Here is a 17,427-nt window from a genome sequence, read left to right as displayed (position 1 = left end):
CTCCTTCTCCTGTGTTTCCTCAACTAGAGATGTCCCGTTCCTAAACTGGCTAAGCCCAGAAACCCTAGAATCCTCTTCTGCTCTTCTTCCTTCATTTCCACGTCCACTTTCTCTCCCTGTACGATGGGTGCGAACTGCCAAAGGTCTTCTGAATTTGTCTCTACCTTTCCATCCTTACTGCTGCAGCTTGGACACCCTACCAACAGCTCCGATAATGGTTTCTTTGACTCACTCCCGTCCCCCTTCCTAATCTACTGACTACACTGAGACCCAAAGGGACCTCCTCCTGCCATTTTCCTGCCTAACGCCCATTGATAACTTCACCCTACTCCAGAATCAACATGGTAAGGCCTTTTGTGATCTAACCTCTGCTTAACTATCAGTCCGGAAAAGTGCTGGATGCTCCAACCACCACGAACCCCTGGTAGTCCCCGGCATGAGCTAGCTGGCTTTTGTACACACTACACGCTTCCTCCCCCACCACTCCTGCCAGTTCTTCCCTGGTTAAATTATATTCCTTCTTCAAGATTCAGCTCAATGGCTTCCTCCAGAAGGTCTTTGCCAACAAGCTCCCATGGCCTCTAACACAGCCTTATCGCCCCATCCTGTTCGTTCATCCATCTGCCTCCCTTCTGTTCACTGAGCTCTGTGAGGATGTCACCTCTGGCCTGTTTGTTCTTACAGCAGATAACAAGTATGCAAGATATGATTATTACATGAATAAAAGAATGAATATAGAAATTCAGAAAGTACTGAACTAGATTTTCTCCTCACCAAACAACCCTCTGTGGATTCCTCCTCTATCTTCTTTGGTTGGTAATAATAAAAATGATACTATGGGGAGTTCCCGCCGTGGCGCAGCAGAAACGAATCTGACTAGGAACCATGAGGATGAGGGTTTGATCCCTGGCCTTGCTCAGTGGGTTAAGGATCCAGCGCTGCCGTGAGCTGTGGTGTAGATCGCAGACGCAGCTCGGATCTGGCGTTGCTGTGGCTGTGGCATAGGCAGGCAGCAACAGCTCCGATGAGACCCCTAGCCTGGGAACATCCACATGCCACGGGTGCGGCCCTAAAAAAAAAAAAAAAAAAAAGACGAAAAATGATACTATGCCATGTTCCATTCCAAATATCTGATATGTATGAACCCATTGAATCCTACAGTAACTCTCCTATGATCACGTCCATTTTCAATTGGGGAAAGTGAAGGACAAAAAAATTTCAGAGACTCAGGCAATAAGTGGCAGGACCAGGACTGACACTAGTCTGTGCTCACAACCACTGTCTTTACTGCCTCTTGAGAGCTTATTTGAGGAAAACAAACCAAAATTAGTTATCAGCCTCAACGAAAGATAATTTTGAAAAACAAATCCCTAAACAAACAAATATCAGCCATCTGGGGATCATCTCCTGCTTTTGGCTTAGTTCTATCGCTGGCACCTTCAATCAGACAGACAGCTCTGCAGGCAGCAGGGTGACCGCACCCCCAGGCTGGAGGCCCCTTAGCAAGGGGCTCCTGCCTCTGAGTAGCCCCCACCCAGAAGGCCTCTTCCGGTCCCGCCTCACCTTGTCACCGAGACCCTCCGCCTCCTCGGCCAAGAGGTTGCCACCGTCAGCCAGCAGCAGGGCCGTGTCGGTGGTGGAAGAGGAGCGGGGGCGGCACTGGTGCTGGTGCAGGATGGCGGCCAGGCTGCTGTCCTGGGGGGCCTTGCGCAGGAGGTGGGGGCTGCCGCGCTGGGGCTCCAGGGAGCTGCTCTTGGTGCGCCGGCTGCTGCCCCCGCTGCCGCCGCCCCCACTGCTGCTATGCAGGCTTGCGCCCCGCTTGATGGAGGGCCGGGAGCGGATCTGTTGCAGCACGCGGTTGAAGGCGGTGGGCCTGGCGGGCAGGTCGTGCAGGGACACAGCGTAGGAGACGCGGTGCATCTCCGGGGAGCGCTCCTTCTCGTCCGGGGAGTCATGGTCGGACATGCCCTGCTGATGCTGCTGCTGGGAATCCTGAGACGTCTGATGCTCCCTCTCCCGAGACCGGCGGCGGCTGTGGAACAGGTGCTTCAAGCCGTGGCCAAACATGGAGCCCTCTGAGAGCTGCTGGATTTTCTTAAGGGGGAAAGATGAAGAACGGTGAATGGAAAGTTCTCAAATGCCTCGTTAGTTGGAGGCAGAGGTGAGGGGGTCTGTTCTTGGGATACCAGTATATAGCTCCTACAGCCCTCTGACTCCGGAAGTCCCCTATGAATGTCCTGTCATCCGCAAAAGGTCACTTTGCAAAAAAGTGGCAACCCAGACCCGTTCCTCTCATTCATAAAGAAATGTACCTGTATGGCTTCCCACAGGACATTCCCAACCCACACACACGGGTCCAAGATTACTGGTCATGACAGCCTCATGGCTACAGTCTGGGGCTCAGGGGCACATAGAGGCAGCACTTGGCTCATAAGGTTTATCCCTCTGGCCTGATTCTCCCTCTACCCCCTAGTCCCTGCTTCCTTCTAACTTAGGTCCTTCTTCAAGATGCTCTTTTGGACCCTGAGACATCCAATTCCAAAGATGCCTCATGGCAACACTCCCTGGGAAAAGCAGGGTCACACGATCAGCTTATACTGTTGCTGCATATATTATTAATTATCTGCCCAATATCTATTTTCCTTTCTTTCCTACCAAATTGCAAGGCCTTAGGGCACCATGCTAAAAATTCTTGCCTCATTAGACTCCCTTGTGTCTGGGAGTAGCCACAGAATACAGTTTTGGCCAATGAAAAGCAAAGTGGGTGTTTCTGGGAACACATGTGCTTTCCTAATAAAGGTAATGGCCCTTCTTACTTCTTCCCACCTGGAATGTGGAGGTAATGGCTGGAGATGCAGCAACCATCTTGCAACTGCAGGGTAAGTGGCATGATGATGAGCTCCTGCACACAGGGACAGGCCTGGGCACTGATGGTCCCATGGAGTCACCAAACCAGCTATGAATGCCTACCTACCCTGGGATTCCTGGTTCATGAAAAAAACAAGTCTGTCTTGATCCATACAACTCCAGGATAATTTCTTCTTATTTATATAGCCAATCTCATTCCTGATATAGCAATAAAATAAGTTGGACTGAAGCTACTGGGTTGGTGAATACTTCCATATGTCAAGAGGGTGCACATCCGAGTGTTCCTGAGTCACAGAAATCCTTGCACTCAAGACCCTTCTGAACCTCACCACACACACCTCTTCATCTGTATCCTGAATAGTAAACTGGTGAATGTAAAAAAGTAAATAAACTACTTCTATGGCCATCCCTCGTAGTGCAGTCAGTACTGAGACCACTTTAGCATACATATGAGAACCAGCTATTCATTTTCACCTTTCTTTTTTAGGGCCACACCTGCAGCATATGGAAATTTCCAGGCTAGGTGGAATGAAGCTGCAGCTGCCTCCTGTGCCACAGCCACAGCAGTGCCAGATCCAAGCCACAGCTTGCGGCAATGCCGGATCCTCAACCTATTAAGCAAGGCCAGGGATCAAACCCACATCCTCATGGACGTTAGTTGGGTTTGTTACCTGTTGCGCCACACTGGGAACTCCTTTCTTTTGTTCTTGATACAAACTTACGGAGCAGAAAACTTGAACTACACAGACACCAAACCAAAAACCATCTTCAGATCTTCCGAATTCGCTAACCCCACACTCATTGTCACTTTACACCTCAGCATGGCTTGGGCAGACAGCTGCCCTTACTTGGATGTCAATAACCAAGCACACTACGGTGGATTTGTGTCAAACTGGAGGAGTGTCATTTTTCACCTCATTTGAGTCGCCGCACAATCTTCAAAGTAAGTGGGGCCCTTATATCACCCATTTTACAGACTAGATAAGTTATATCATCACAGCTCACTGTGCACTAACCGTTTAGTGCTTCTTTTCCTGCATCATCTCACTTGATTTTCTCGGAAACCAATAAAAGCAACTGCGGCAACATTTCCATCTTTAGGTGAGGACCTTAAGGTGACCGCCACTCCTTCTCAAGAATGTAATCCGGGCAGTTCCCTTTGTGGCTCAGCGGTTGGCAAACCGATTAGGGTCCGTGGGGATGTGGGTTCAGTCTTTGGCCTCGCTCAGGGAGTTGGGGATCTGGTAATGCCATGGGCTGTGGTGTGGGTCATGGACATGGCTCGGATCCTGCATTGCTGTGGCTGTGGTGTGGGGCTGGCGGCTGCAGCTTTGATTCAGCCGCTGGCCTGGGAACCTCCATGTGCCGCAAGAGCGGCCCTAAAAAGCAAAAAAAAAAAAAAAGAAAGAAAGAAAGAAAGAAAAGAATGTAATCCAGGGGCAGCCCTGGAGATGTTAGGTTCCACAGCGCCAGCCTGAGGCAGGGCCTGGAGCCCCACCTGAATCTGCTCAGGATAAAACCACCACATCCAAGGCAGGCCAGACAGAGCTGAGTACACTCCACCAGACTTGGAAATGGCCAGAACCCGGGGCCCCTGCACCAGGGACAGGCCAGGACACCTTCCTCCAGGCTTCATGGACAGGGCCAGCAGACTCTGGCATTTGCACAGCAACTTCTGCCAAATAGTCACATAACATATTACAAGTTCTCCTTCTAGCATTTTATTCCAGGTCTCTTTCTCCTCTCTCCACCACCCCTCCCCCAGCACCCCAACACTGAGGCCCTGCTTCCCCATTCACTCAGATACAGAGTTCCCTGCAAAAGATGTCACCGGAGTCCTGAGGCATTTATTTCCTCTCCCTGAGCCCCAGGAGGAGGGGGCAGGCACTGGGGACAGCAGCCACCACTATCTGCCATAGTGCTTTGAATCCTAAAATCCCTGGTCAATTTATTTTTCATATCGCACAGCAGCACTTCTTAAAGTGCTTTCCAATATACGCTGTCATCCTAGCCTGACCTTAGGAGGTGAGATGTGGCAGAGCGTCAGTGTCTCTGTTTTGCAGAGGAAGAGACCCTGAAGCCCAGCACAGTGAAGGGCTCGTCCGAGTCACAAGATGAACCTCCAACTTCTAGTCTAATTTCCCTTCACTGGCTCCCACACCGATTCCGAGACTAAAGCAGATAACAGTATTTACACGTGTCCCAGAACCATATCACAGGCAGGATCAAAACCAAACAAAAATGCCTGGGTCTCGGGGGAGTTCCATCCCCTGAACTGCAGTGGTGGGTCTTCCCCTGCCATGTTCTAGGACTTGGGCAAAACCTGCAGGCAGTGTGGGTCTCCCTTTCCTACTTTCCCATACATTCTGCAGGTGAAGGAAAGCCAGGGTGACCCCAGGCCCTTTGCCCCAGCAGCACTGAGGAATCTGCTAATAAAGTCAATGGCAGGGATGAGGGAAAAGAACAAACACATAGTCAAAGAATAATGGAAGGAGGTGGAGTTCCCATCGTGGCAGTGGTTAACGTATCCGACTAGGAACCATGAGGTTGCAGGTTCGGTCCCTGGCCTTGCTCGGTGGGTTAAAGATGCGGTGTTGCCATGAGCTGTGGTGTAGGTTGAAGATGCAGCTTGGATCCCGCATTGCTGTGGCTCTGGTGTAGGCCGGTGGCTACAGCTCCGACTGGACCCCTAGCCTGGGAACCTCCATATGCTGCAGGAGCGGCCCTAGAAAAGGCAAAAAGACAAAAAAAAAAAAAAAAAAGAATAATGGAAGGAGGTTGCTTTAAATAAAGAGGGTTTTCCTCTCTTACAAGGGGCACAGCAAGAAAGCAGGACGACACACAGGTGAGGCCACCTCTGTCTGTCGGAGAGGAGAGAGTTAAGGAGTTTTGACATAACATGGTTAAGTGTAAAAAAAAAAAAAAAAAAAAAAACCAGCGCATACACAGAACCAGCCACAAGTTTTGGAAATGAGGAAAACCATGGTGACTAGCTTGAGGGAACTTAGCCACCAACGCAACAGAAAGCGCCACCTGCTCTGACTAACAGGTTCCAGCTACGAAATGTCACTTGCTTCTCCACCCTGACTATTGCTTTTCCCCAGCTGCCAGAAACCATTTTGGTGGCCAAGCGAAGCCCCGTATTAGGGCAAGAGAGCTGGACTTAGAGGTGGGACACAAACAGCTCTCCTGAGCCACGAGGAAGAGCAAGGACTGTCCCACAATGGCCCGGAGGCCACAATGGAGCGCATCCCGGGCCCAGGAGCCCACACCTGGGGAGAGGAACCGCTGTCTCTGCAACCACTATCGTTAAGGGCAGGAAGGGCCCCAGCCCCTTGGGGTGTCATCCGCTCAGAGAGAAAGGGTGGACTAGATGTTTCCGAAAGATCCTTCCTGAGAAGGCTGTGGTCTCTGAACAGTTAGGCTTCATCCGTTTTCCTCCCTGGGTGTGGGTCCCCCAAAGGGGAAGTCTGCCCCAAAAACTGCCAACACAGCTGCATGAGGTCAAAAGGAAAATGCTTCGGGGCACAGTGACTTTGGCACCATCTGGTTAAAAATAGCCAAAAGCAGCTTCCAATTCCTCCAAGGCCCCATGTTCTTCACAACCCCCATGAAAGCAGAAAGGGTCTTCAAAAGTGACACTACCCTATAGCTAATCATCCCACCTGGCAGCCACCTGCACATGCCCTCCTCCCACCTGGGTTTGAAACTCCCTCTGCCCCAGCACGGGTTCGGCTGGGAGGGTTCAGTGGGGTGACTGGGTCACCATGAGCCTTAGCAAGCCTAGGTCGCCAACGTTCCTCTATTTATAGGGTCTCTATGGAAACAGGGCCAGCATTAGGGAGCTAATTGCTGTAAAAACCCACAGAGTCCTACTCTCGAGATACAGAGTATATGGCAGAAGTTTCCAATTGCCCTTGAGAAGCCTTGGGCCGAGAGCCTGGGTTGGAGCTGGAGAGGAATTGTCACCCCAGGTTTGACGGACACAAGGATAGAAAAGAGTGAGCAGCTGCCACTGTTCCTCTTAGAAACAAGGTGATAAAAGATTTTCAGAATCCTTCTTCTCTTTCCAGCATCACAGCTGACATTAAAAAACAGATCTCAGCTCAGGGGCAAATGATTTCCCCACACTCAATTTTTACTTTAATTCCTCGTTCCAGGCTTAGAGAGTGCTGCCTAGAACCAGTGCAAGCCAGGCAAAGTGACCTCATGCAATGGGTCTTCACACAGAATCAGCTTAACAAACAATGGCATAAAAGTTTGGGTTTGGGGGTATTTTTTTGTCTTTTTAGGCCCGCACCTGTGGCATATGGAAGTTCCCAGGCCGGGGGTCGAATTGGAGCTACAGCTGCCAGCCTACGGCACAGCCAGAGCAACACAGGATCTGAGCCGCATCTGCAACCTACACCACAGCCACAGCAATGCAGGATCCAAGCCATGTCTGCCACCTACACCACAGCTCATAGCAATGCTGGATCCTTAACCCACTTAGCAAGGCCAGGGATGGAACCCATGTCCTCATGGATACTAATCAGGTTCATTACCACTGAGCCACAATGGGAACTCCCATAAAAGCTTTTGATTAAAGTTACCTGCATGGTGTGCCCCCTCTCTGCCTCTTCTCACCTCCCTCACCCTTCACCGCCTCCCCCTCCACACAGCCCTCTCTGACCACACCAGTCTGCAGTAATCTCACCACCCTGCTGGAACTCCAGAGAGCTCCTTATCTACAGCACTCATCTTGCAATTAATCATGTTCTTTCTGCCTTGTGACATGGCTCTCTCAAACTGTTATCCAACTTTTCACCTGCTTATGGATGGACTCCTCGGTGAGCAGGAGGACAGGAGCTGTATCATCTATCATTTTTGTGTCTCCAATATTCCTGGGCAGAGACCTTAACACAAACGTGGCGACTGCTACTTAGGTTCTTTTTTTTGGGGGGGGGTGCTTTTTAGGGCTGCACCCACGGCATATGGGGGTCCCAGGCTAGGGGTCTAATCGGAGCTACAGATGCCAGCCTACACCAAAGCCACAGCAACACTAGATCCGAGCCGTGTCTGCAACCTACACCACAGCTCACAGCAACCCTGGATCCTTAACCCACTGGGAGAGACCAGGGATTGAACCCGCAACCTCATGGGTCCTAGTCTGATTCGTTTCCGCTGCGCCAAGACAGGAACTCCGCTACTTAGGTTCTGAGCGTCAACTATCCCCTCATCTACAAGGCCAACGTAACAAGGCGATTTAATCCTTCGACAACCACCGTTTCCAAAGATTTAAAACGCTCAGCTTTTTGTGTCTAACCCAGATCCCTCCTGCTGTAGTTTAAACCTTGTCTCAGTCTGTCATCTTAGTAACTGCCAAGATCGAGTTTTTTGGAAAGAGATGAACACAGATCCAGGGGAAGCCTGAACGTGTGTACTGTCCTCACAAATTCCTAAGGTCCTGGCTCGAGTTCTCATAGCCAACTTTGTTTTCCAGAGTGGACATCACTCAGCTAACTGGAATAAAGAAGCCTTTAGCCATTTGGTTTCAGAAGTCACATATTGTCTTTTTTTTTTTTTTTTTTTTAGAACTGCACCTGTGGCATATGGAGGTTGCCAGGCTAGGGGTCCAATTGGAACTGTAGCCACCGGCCTACACCACGGCCACAGCAACGCCGGATCTGAGCGCATCTGCAACCTACACCACAGCTCACGGCAATGCTGAATCCTTAACCCACTGAGTGAGGCCAGGGATCGAACCTGCATAATCATGGATGCTAGTCAGATTCATTTCCACGTGGCTCCAGATTCTGAGCCACGAAAGGAACTCCAAATATTGTCTTTCTCACGCAATCACGAAACACACCTACCATCCCTCAACAGGCTTTGTTTTTAACTTCTTACCATGGAGAGAGGCTTCAGTGTTTAGCTGATAAAAGTGGACCCAGTCCAGGACGGCCTCGATCTAGAATGCACCCTCCTCACCTATGGGTCTATGACGTTTTCTGAGGGAGACGCCATTTCTTAGAGGAGAGATGAAAATAGAGCTGGGTTTCGAGTTGGCCTCCAAAAACACCACTGAGGAGCCATCTCAGTTTTTTCCCCCAGCTCCTGCCACCCACACTTTTTTAAAATTTCAACCCCAAATGCAGATCCTATTAGAGGTTTCAATTCCCTGGCGAGGGAGAGATTCTTGCGAATGGGATTGGCAGTTAAGACAATTAAATACACCAAAAGCAGCACGTTCTGTAAAGATTGAAGCCTGCAAGACAGTTCCCACTGGAACAACAAGGGCAGCTGGGAATTCATTTAAAACCCAATATGTGGCAGGAGAACAGACAGCCTCATTCACCACATGCTTTCCCATCAGCCACCAATTCCTCCCGAGCCCACATCCAGGGCTGCTCTGAAAAGCCCTGAAGGCGGAGAGGATGGAAGGGGGCAACCCCAGGCCTCAGGACCCTTGGTCCTCCCATATCAGGTCCAAGCAGGACAAAAACAGGCATCTCGTCTTGCTTTCTTCCTTCCTTTAGTTTTTCCTTTTTTTTTTGGTCTCTTTAGGGCCGCACTCGTGGCATATGGAGGTTCCCAGACTAGGGGTCGAATCGGAGCTATAGCTGCCGGCCTACACCACAGCCACAGCAATGCCAGATCTGAGCCTCAACCACAACCTACACCACAGATCATGGCAATGCTGGATCCTTAACCCACTGGGTGAGGCCAGGGATAGAACCTGCATCCTTATGGATCCTAGTCAGATTCGTTTCTGCTAAGCCACGACAGGGACTCCTTATTTTTCTTTTTATAGCCACACCTGCAGCATATGGAAGTTTTCAGGCTAGGGGTTGACTTAGAGCTGCAGCTGCCGGCCTACACCACAGCCACAGCAACACCGGATCTGAGCCACATCCACGACCTACACCGCAGCTCACAGCAACACCAGATCCTTAACCCACTGAGCAAGGTCAGGGATTGAATCCGCATCCTTGTGGATACTAGTTGTGTTCTTAACCCACTGTGCCACAATGGGAACTCCACCCTCAGCATTCTTAACCACCCTCCACTGTCCCTGTTTACAGGACTGGGGAAGTGCCATCAGGTCAAAAAGGACACTGGCCATACAAGGGACCTGGCATTTGCCATTTCATTTCCCACACTTCACAACTGTTTTCCTCTTGTTGGTAATTAACTTTACACCCTTTAATATCTTGCTGTTAGTGCACCAGTTTTTTTGTTTTGTTTGTTTGTTTTGTCTTTGGTCTTTTGAGGGCCGCACCCGCAGCATATGGAGGTTCCTGGGCTAGGGGTCTAATCAGAGCTGTAGCTGCCGGCCTACACCACGGTCACAGCAACGCCAGATCCTAGCTGCATCTGTCACCTACACCACAGCTCACGGCAACACCGGATCCTTAACCCACTGAGCGAGGCCAGGGATTGAACTCACAACCTCATGGTTCCTAGTCGGATTCGTTTCTGCTGCGCCACGATGGGAACTCCTAAGCTTACCACTTTTGCTTAACCCTATAGGTTTCTGATTCCATTGATGATGCTCAAAGCACCCCTAAACTTGTCTATGCTTTGACGGATGATTTCCTCGCAAGTGTTTCACCCTGTTGCCTGGAGGCAAAGGCAATGCCTGCCAACAAAGAATCAATTTCCCATTTCCTTGTTCTTAGGTCTACCTCAGTTCTCCCTCCCCTGGTGAGATGGCTCCCAGGGGTCCTGCTCCCACCTGAGACTGCGGGACTCTTCAAGCCTCAACACATCACTTTTGAAGGAGAGCAGGAGGTCTCAGGAGGCAGTAAAGCCACACAGAGCCCCAGGGTCCCCAAGCACACACACCCCTCCATCTCACCCGCATTCCCATGAATTCGCCAGGCTTATCCACTGAAAAGGTGGAAAAACTGAGACCCATAAATTTTATCAAAACAAGGGGCCTTAAAAAAAAAAACAACAACAAATAAAACCAGCAGAAAAACAAGCAGAGCTTTCTTGGGTACGTTAGTGTTCTCTCTTGACTCAGGTGGTGGGTAGCTGCGGTGTCTGTTTTGCTGCTGTAATTTAAACTGTACCTATGTTTTCAGACACTTTTATATGCATGGCATGTTTCACAACTGCAAACAGTGTCTCTCCCGCTGAAGGCGTTAGTATCTGTTGACCCATGAAGCTCTTTCCAGCGGGCTCTCTACAGAAGAGCTGAAGGAAGCCAGGGCATCGGGGCGGGGTGGGTGTCGTACCTGTGACCGGCACAGACTGTGTGCCCGCAAGGAGCATCACACAGGATGCAGGTGTGGCTCGCCCTCTCCTCTTTGGCTTCCAAGGGCCCTCCGCTCTGAGCAGGCAGGGAGACCCGTGTCTGGGGTGGATGGAGGACCACGAGCTGGAGGTCTGAGTCAAAAGGACTTCGAACCAGGACGGGCATCATGAAACTCAGAGCCCTCCCTTTTTCTTCTAGGAAAAACTATTAATACTGTTCAGAAATCCCCAGGCAAAGTATTCACAGAGGCTTTTGAAAGAGAACCTCCGGGGGAAAGTCCAGGGGAAGGCCTCTGGCCAGCACACCCACAGCCTTCCTTTCTGGAAAGGCTCAGACCCTCGGGCTGTCAGGGGCTGGGAGAGGGGGCGAGGTCTGCCATTTCCTCCCCTGCCCCCGAGCTTCTAAAAGGCCTCAGGGATTAGCAATGAGATCCTGCTATGTAGCACTGGGAGCTATGTCTAGTCACTTAGGATGGAGCCAGAGAATGTGAGAAAAAAGCATGTATACAGGTGTGTGTAACTGGGTCACCTTGCTGTACAGCGGAAAATTGACAGAACACTGTAAACCAGCTACAATGGAAAAAAATAAAAATAAGTATACAAATTAAAAACAAAATAAAAAAATAAAGACAGCTATACTTATGCAAAATTTAAAAATAAATAAATACATAAAAGGCCTCAAGAAAGAGCCAGCTGACTCGTGCTCAGCCACTCATCCCAGGCCTCAGCATTATCTACCACCTGCTGTATTTTTAACAGGAACGGGGGCTCCGCGTCCCTTTCTGCAGTTTTCCCCTGAGCGCCTCCCACTCCCACTCCCTCTGGCACTGGGTCTACTTGCTGGAAACTCCCGTGCACTTCTGATGAGCCAGCACTCTCTGTGACCAGCAGTCCAGCATCTCCTCCCAGCGAGCAAGAACCTGGCAGCTGTAAAGAACTGGATAATGGGAGTTCCCGTCGTGGCGCAGTGGTTAACGAATCTGACTAGGAACCATGAAGTTGCGGGTTCGATCCCTGGCCTTGCTCAGTGGGTTAAGGATCCGGCGATGCCGTGAGCTGAGGTGTAGGTCGCAGATGCGGCTCGGATCCTGCGTTGCTATGGCTCTGGCGTAGGCCAGTGGCTACAGCTCCGATTAGACCCCTAGCCTGGGACCCTCCATATGCCGCAGGAGCGGCCCTAGAAAAGGCAAAAAGACCAAAAAAAAAAAAAAAAAAAAAAGAACTGGATAATGACCACAAGTGAATCAGGACATGAACTCCAGTGGTTCAACAGGAATCCAAGCCACAAGGGGCAGGGGATGTGACCTGAACTGCTGGGCTCCTGTTGCAGGAGTGTCTGTTGAGATCTCCCCTGAAGGTCACATCAAGTATGTGGAGAAGCTGAGAAAGCCCCCAAGCACCTGCATAAGCTGCCTGTAGGACAATGTCCATTTTCAGGCTATTTTTCTTCTTCTTCTTCTTTTTTTTTTTTTTTTGTCTTTTTGCCTTTTCTTGGGCCGCTCCCTCGGCATATGGAGGTTCCCAGGCTAGGGGTTCAATCGGAGCTGTAGCCACCGGCCTATGCCAGAGTCACAGCAACGCCAGATCCAAGCCACGTCTGCAACCTACACCACAGCTCATGGCAATGCTGGATTGTTAACCCACTGAGCTAGACCAGGGATAGAACCGCAACCTCATGGTTCCTAGTCAGATTTGTTAACCACTGAGCCATGACGGGAACTCCTTTTTTTTTTTTTTTTTTTTTTTTGGTTTTTTTTAGGGCCGCTCCCTCAGCATACGGAGATTCCCAGGTTAGGAGTCCAGTTGGAGTTGTAACCGCCAGCCTACACCACAGCCATAGCAACTCAGGATCCGAGCTGCATCTGCAACCTATACCACAGCTCAAGGCAACGCCAGATCCTCAACCCATGGAGCAAGACCAGGTATCAAACTCTCATTCTCACAGATACTAGTCAAGTACGTTAAACGCTGAGCCACAACAGGAACTCCCATTTTCAGGCTATTTTTCAATTACACTTTTTTTGGGGGACTGTGTCTGGGGCAGGTAGAAGTTCCCAGACCAGGGATCAAACTCGAGCCACAGCAGTGACACTGCCAGATCTTTACCCCACTGAGCTACCAGGAAACTCCTCAGTTACAGTTTAATGATGGCTCCTTTAAGATTGCTGCTTAACTATTTTTCCTTCCTTTCACGCCTCACCCCATAATCACAGATCTCAGGCACCACAGAGGAAATTTATACGGCAGTGCTCATAACACTGCAGGACCACAGAGAGAGACCACAGCAGCCCCTGAAACCCCTGGCTGCCACTTGTTAGGGCACATCCAGACCAAAATTCTCTCCTCTGGAGTTCCCGTCATGGCTCAGCAGAAACAAATCTGACCAGCATCCATGAGGATGCAGGTTCAATCCCTGGCCTCATTCAGTGTGTTAAGGATATGCCACAGGGGCTGCCCTAAAAAAGCAAAAAAAAAAAAAAAAAAAATTCTCTCTTCTCCCCACACCCAACTTTCACAGAGGTGCTTCAGACAAAGCCTCTTCTTTTTTTCCCCCCTTTCTCAAGATGACTTTCTCCATTGCACTATCTGTCACACCGCCTGGAGCTGTCACAAGAAAACAGAAGTGGGATTAAGGGACCAAAAGTTCCTTTCTCCAAAGTTTAAAATGAAAACAAAAGCAAACCAGAACAGCTGGTCGCTCCAGGCCAAACACAAGTGTGGGGCAGAGGGTGTTAAAAATCAAACTGACCCCTTTCTGGTACTACCATCAAATCTAAAACAAGCTAGCTTCTACCCAGTGCCAGAGCCAATGATGGAATTTTTCCATCACTGGAAAACTGCGCCAGCACAGGAGAATAAGCTTGGACACCCTTCAATATTCCTAGTCCCTCTCCCGAGAAAAAGATTCAGAAAAGTTGATGATTTGCCTGAGATCACACAGCACATCAAACGGCGATAGCCCCCAAGTTCCTGTCTGGTTCTGAAGTCCCTACCCTGTAAACACAGGATACGGCAGACAGAGATAAGACCCTGCTTTCTCCCCCATGTGCCCACTGAGCCGGCAGCAGCTAGTTTCTCTCTGTGCTGCCAGCCTGGGTCCACATGGCTGCAATCACCTCAGTGCTATGTTTTCCGGTGCTGGTGGAGGACGACTTGGAAGGACAAGGGCTTTTCTCACATCTGATCTCAATTTGGGTTCAGGGAAGGTCAGCGTTTAATAGCGAGTGTAGAGTTGTTGCTATATCTGCCTCAACCAGAACAAGTGTCACGAAAAAAAAGACAGAGAGAGAGGAGAAAATAGAGGGTGGAGATGAATGAGCTTCTTCCAGCAGCTTTATCTACAAAGACAAAGACACTGCGGCCCCCACACCACAACCAGTCCACCTTCCCTCCTGAAGGCAGCTGGAGGAAATGAATGGAACTGGCAGTTTCCAACGGCCTGAGCTGGAGACGCCAAGGCTGCTTCTCGTGGACTCAGGGTAAGGGTCCTATCTGCTCAAGGAGTCAAGGTTTGTTGGCCGCACTCATCTGGATCGGCCCAGAATGAAGCTGAAGTCTGCAGGGGGAGGCTGGCCCCCTCCCTGTATCAGCATTAAAGGCACCAGCTCATTGTAAACAGGATCCACACCTCTGGATCACACAGGGTGGGTTCAGAGGTGGCAGCTGGGCCAGGCACCAAGGACTTCTTGTGCACAGCCTACCCAACGGAGCTCATCTTTAGACAAGAGGCTGACCCTACACCTCTGAAAAGGACAACAGCGAAACCAGAGGTCCCATTCGAATAACTACCACACATTTTCAAAAGGGCACACATGGGGGTCGTTGGTCCCCTTCTCACCCCTCCCCGAGGAATACAGACAGGTGACACACACAGGTAAGAGCACACTCACCTGCGCTCTGACTTCCTGACTCTGTGCCGCTCAGGCCAGACGAGGAATGTCATTGGTTTATTCTGGCAAGCTCCTTAGCGGCCGCTGCCATAGGATACAGGCTTTATTTAACATAACGGAGTCCTTCTGCTCCCCTAGCCAAGGCCTTGCACCCCCTCAGGAGAAAATCTCCCCGAGGCATCAATCTCCAAGGCATCTAAGTTCCTTCCTTGGGCTGACATCTCTCTCAGCACCGTGGTGAACGCGCTTGAGAAGCCTGAGTCTGCAGTCCCTGTGGCAGCTCCAGCAAAGGTGCATTATTTATCACAGCTGCTGATTTAATTAATACAGAGACATATTTAATACAGCTTGATAATTATCTCAGCAATCTCAGGCCGGAAAATAAAGGACTCCCAGCAGCATGTGATCGCTTCTTTCCGATTCTGGTTCTAACTGCCGGCTCAGCATGTGTGCAAGTTGAACCGAGGCCCCAAACCAGCCCAAGCACTGAGCTAGCAGCCACCTGTCAGTTCTCCACCCTGGGGGTTGGTTTAGCAAGCGGGCTGGGATCTCCAAGCACTAGCTTAACCTCTGGCTCCACCTAACGGCAAGAAATCCACACTCCCCTTTCACAGATGGACAAACTGAGCTTCAATCCAGGAAGGTCCCAAAAGGAGGAAACTAATTCAGCATAGGCAGCTAATGGTCCTCAGCTTGGCCTCCCACGCTGTAATTTTCTTCCCCTGTCATCTTACAGGAGGAAAAGTGATGACAACTTTTTAGTTAGCATCTTGGATTTCTCCAGCCCCTTTGTCTGCGAATAGCACTTCACACACATTATTCGAACAATCTCAGATGGGTGAGTCACTAGAGCGTCTGCTGAATAAAGAGGCACAAACACAGAGGCCTGCAATGAGCTGAAAGACTGAGGCACAAATGGTACCTGATGTCCAGCCCAGGATCTGGCCGAACATTTGCTCCTCCTCTCTGACCTTTGTCTGGCTTCCCCATCACTTTTATCCTGTTAAAGTACTTCTGCGTGAGGCGAGGAAAGCTAGGTCGCCGGCTGGGCTCGCCAGGGGAGGGTCTGCGCTCACCTTTAAATCAGGAGGCTTGCTTCGGGGACCCGGGTTGGGTGCCGCGGCAGCGCCCGCATCCGAAGTTGGCCCGCCGGCAGAGTTAGCACCCGTGGCCTCCCCAGGCCGGAGATCTGTGCCCGGCAGGTGGCAAGCAGCATCTTCCAGCCCAGCTCCATCCTCCTCGCCCTGCTGTTGCTGCAGCTCGTCCGATTTGCACCTCTTCATGGTGTATGTGGGTCGGCAAGGGGAATCTGTCCTTCCAGCGCGCCGTCTTGGGGGAGACCGCACCCCCTCTTACACTCAGAAAGGAGGCTCGGGGTCTAAATTATTAACGAGGAGGGGAGTCGGCAGATCACAATTTCTTGAATTAAAAAAATAAATCTTTCTAAGGGATGGATGAGGGAGGGGCGGGGTGGGGGGGAAGCCTTGGTTACAGCTTGGAACAGTTCATTACGACCTGGGGAGCGGAGGCAGGTCACAATCGAAGCTGGGCAGCAGGAGTCCTTGGGCAGTCATTGGAGCGGGAGGAGGAAGGCAGCCCCCGGCCCCTAAACTTTCTGCTTCTGGGCATGGGCAGGGCGGAGGGGAGCTGGGCGGCACAGCGCATCCCTCCCGGCGGGCCGGGCTGCTGGGCGAGGCAGGCATGGGGCAGCCGGCCAGGCAGGTCCTCGTCGGCCACCCTCGGCGCCGACTGCGGCCCCCCGCCCTGCCGCGGGCCCCTGCCGGGCACCGGCGGGCGGTGGAGAACGCCGCCCGCCCCGCCCCTCCCCCGCCCGCGCGCCCCGCTCCCCGCCCGCCGCGCCGCGCCGCGCCGCCTGCTGCAAAGCCGCTGCCGCGGCCCTTGCCAGCGGCGAGCGCGCAACCTACCCCGCCCGTTGCCTCGGCCCGGGGAGGGGAAGGCGAGGCCAGAAGGGAATGACAACGCCAACCGGCCAATGGGAAGCCCGGAGGGCTGAGGGGGGTGTCGCGCGGCCACGTTTTTAGGGTTGGTTGCACCGTGCGGTCCCCCAAGACAGATCTGGAGGGCTAAGCTGCTGCGTTTTAGCATTGCAGAGAGCGAGCTGCGGAGTAAAGAGGCAGGCGGCGGGCCGACGGAATGGGGTATTAGCAGACGCGTGAGGGACCCTCCCAGGAGAGGCTCTGTCGAGATTTCCCCCACCCACTCAGTTTATTTGGCGGAGAAAAGGCGCAATAGGGATGCTTATCGGTTGCTCCTTTCTTTGGTCTAACTTTGCACATTGTAACATCTCTTCAACGAGGAAGACGCCAACCGCCGCTAAGGCACCTGATCTGAAACACGTACGGATGCTTGCATTCGGAGCTGCAAATGCAATGGGAAGGAAGCTGCTGTTCTTCGGCCCCATGGCCAC

At 51.4% G+C, this 17,427-nt stretch overlaps 1 protein-coding gene across 2 annotated transcripts in view; it reads right to left on the bottom strand.

Annotated features, from left to right (window-relative positions):
• Nucleotides 1-16,799, bottom strand: part of TMCC2 (transmembrane and coiled-coil domain family 2) — a 42,432-nt gene extending 25,633 nt beyond the window's left edge. The window contains exons 1-2 of one of the 2 annotated variants that reach the window (XM_021063276.1): nucleotides 16,076-16,799; nucleotides 1,564-2,094 (exon numbers count right to left, since the gene is read on the bottom strand). In XM_021063276.1, the coding sequence (XP_020918935.1) occupies nucleotides 1,564-2,094; nucleotides 16,076-16,282 (738 nt within the window). In that variant the 5' untranslated portion in view covers nucleotides 16,283-16,799. Of the gene's footprint in view, nucleotides 1-1,563; nucleotides 2,095-14,999 lie in introns of both variants that reach the window. The other variant, XM_021063277.1, reaches the window with a different exon arrangement.

The sequence above is a fragment of the Sus scrofa genome, chromosome 9, assembly GCF_000003025.6.
Source record: "Sus scrofa isolate TJ Tabasco breed Duroc chromosome 9, Sscrofa11.1, whole genome shotgun sequence".
NCBI classification, from domain to species: domain Eukaryota; kingdom Metazoa; phylum Chordata; class Mammalia; order Artiodactyla; family Suidae; genus Sus; species Sus scrofa.
The sequence above is the reverse complement of the archived record's forward strand: the minus strand, read 5'-3'. Positions and strand labels throughout refer to the sequence as shown.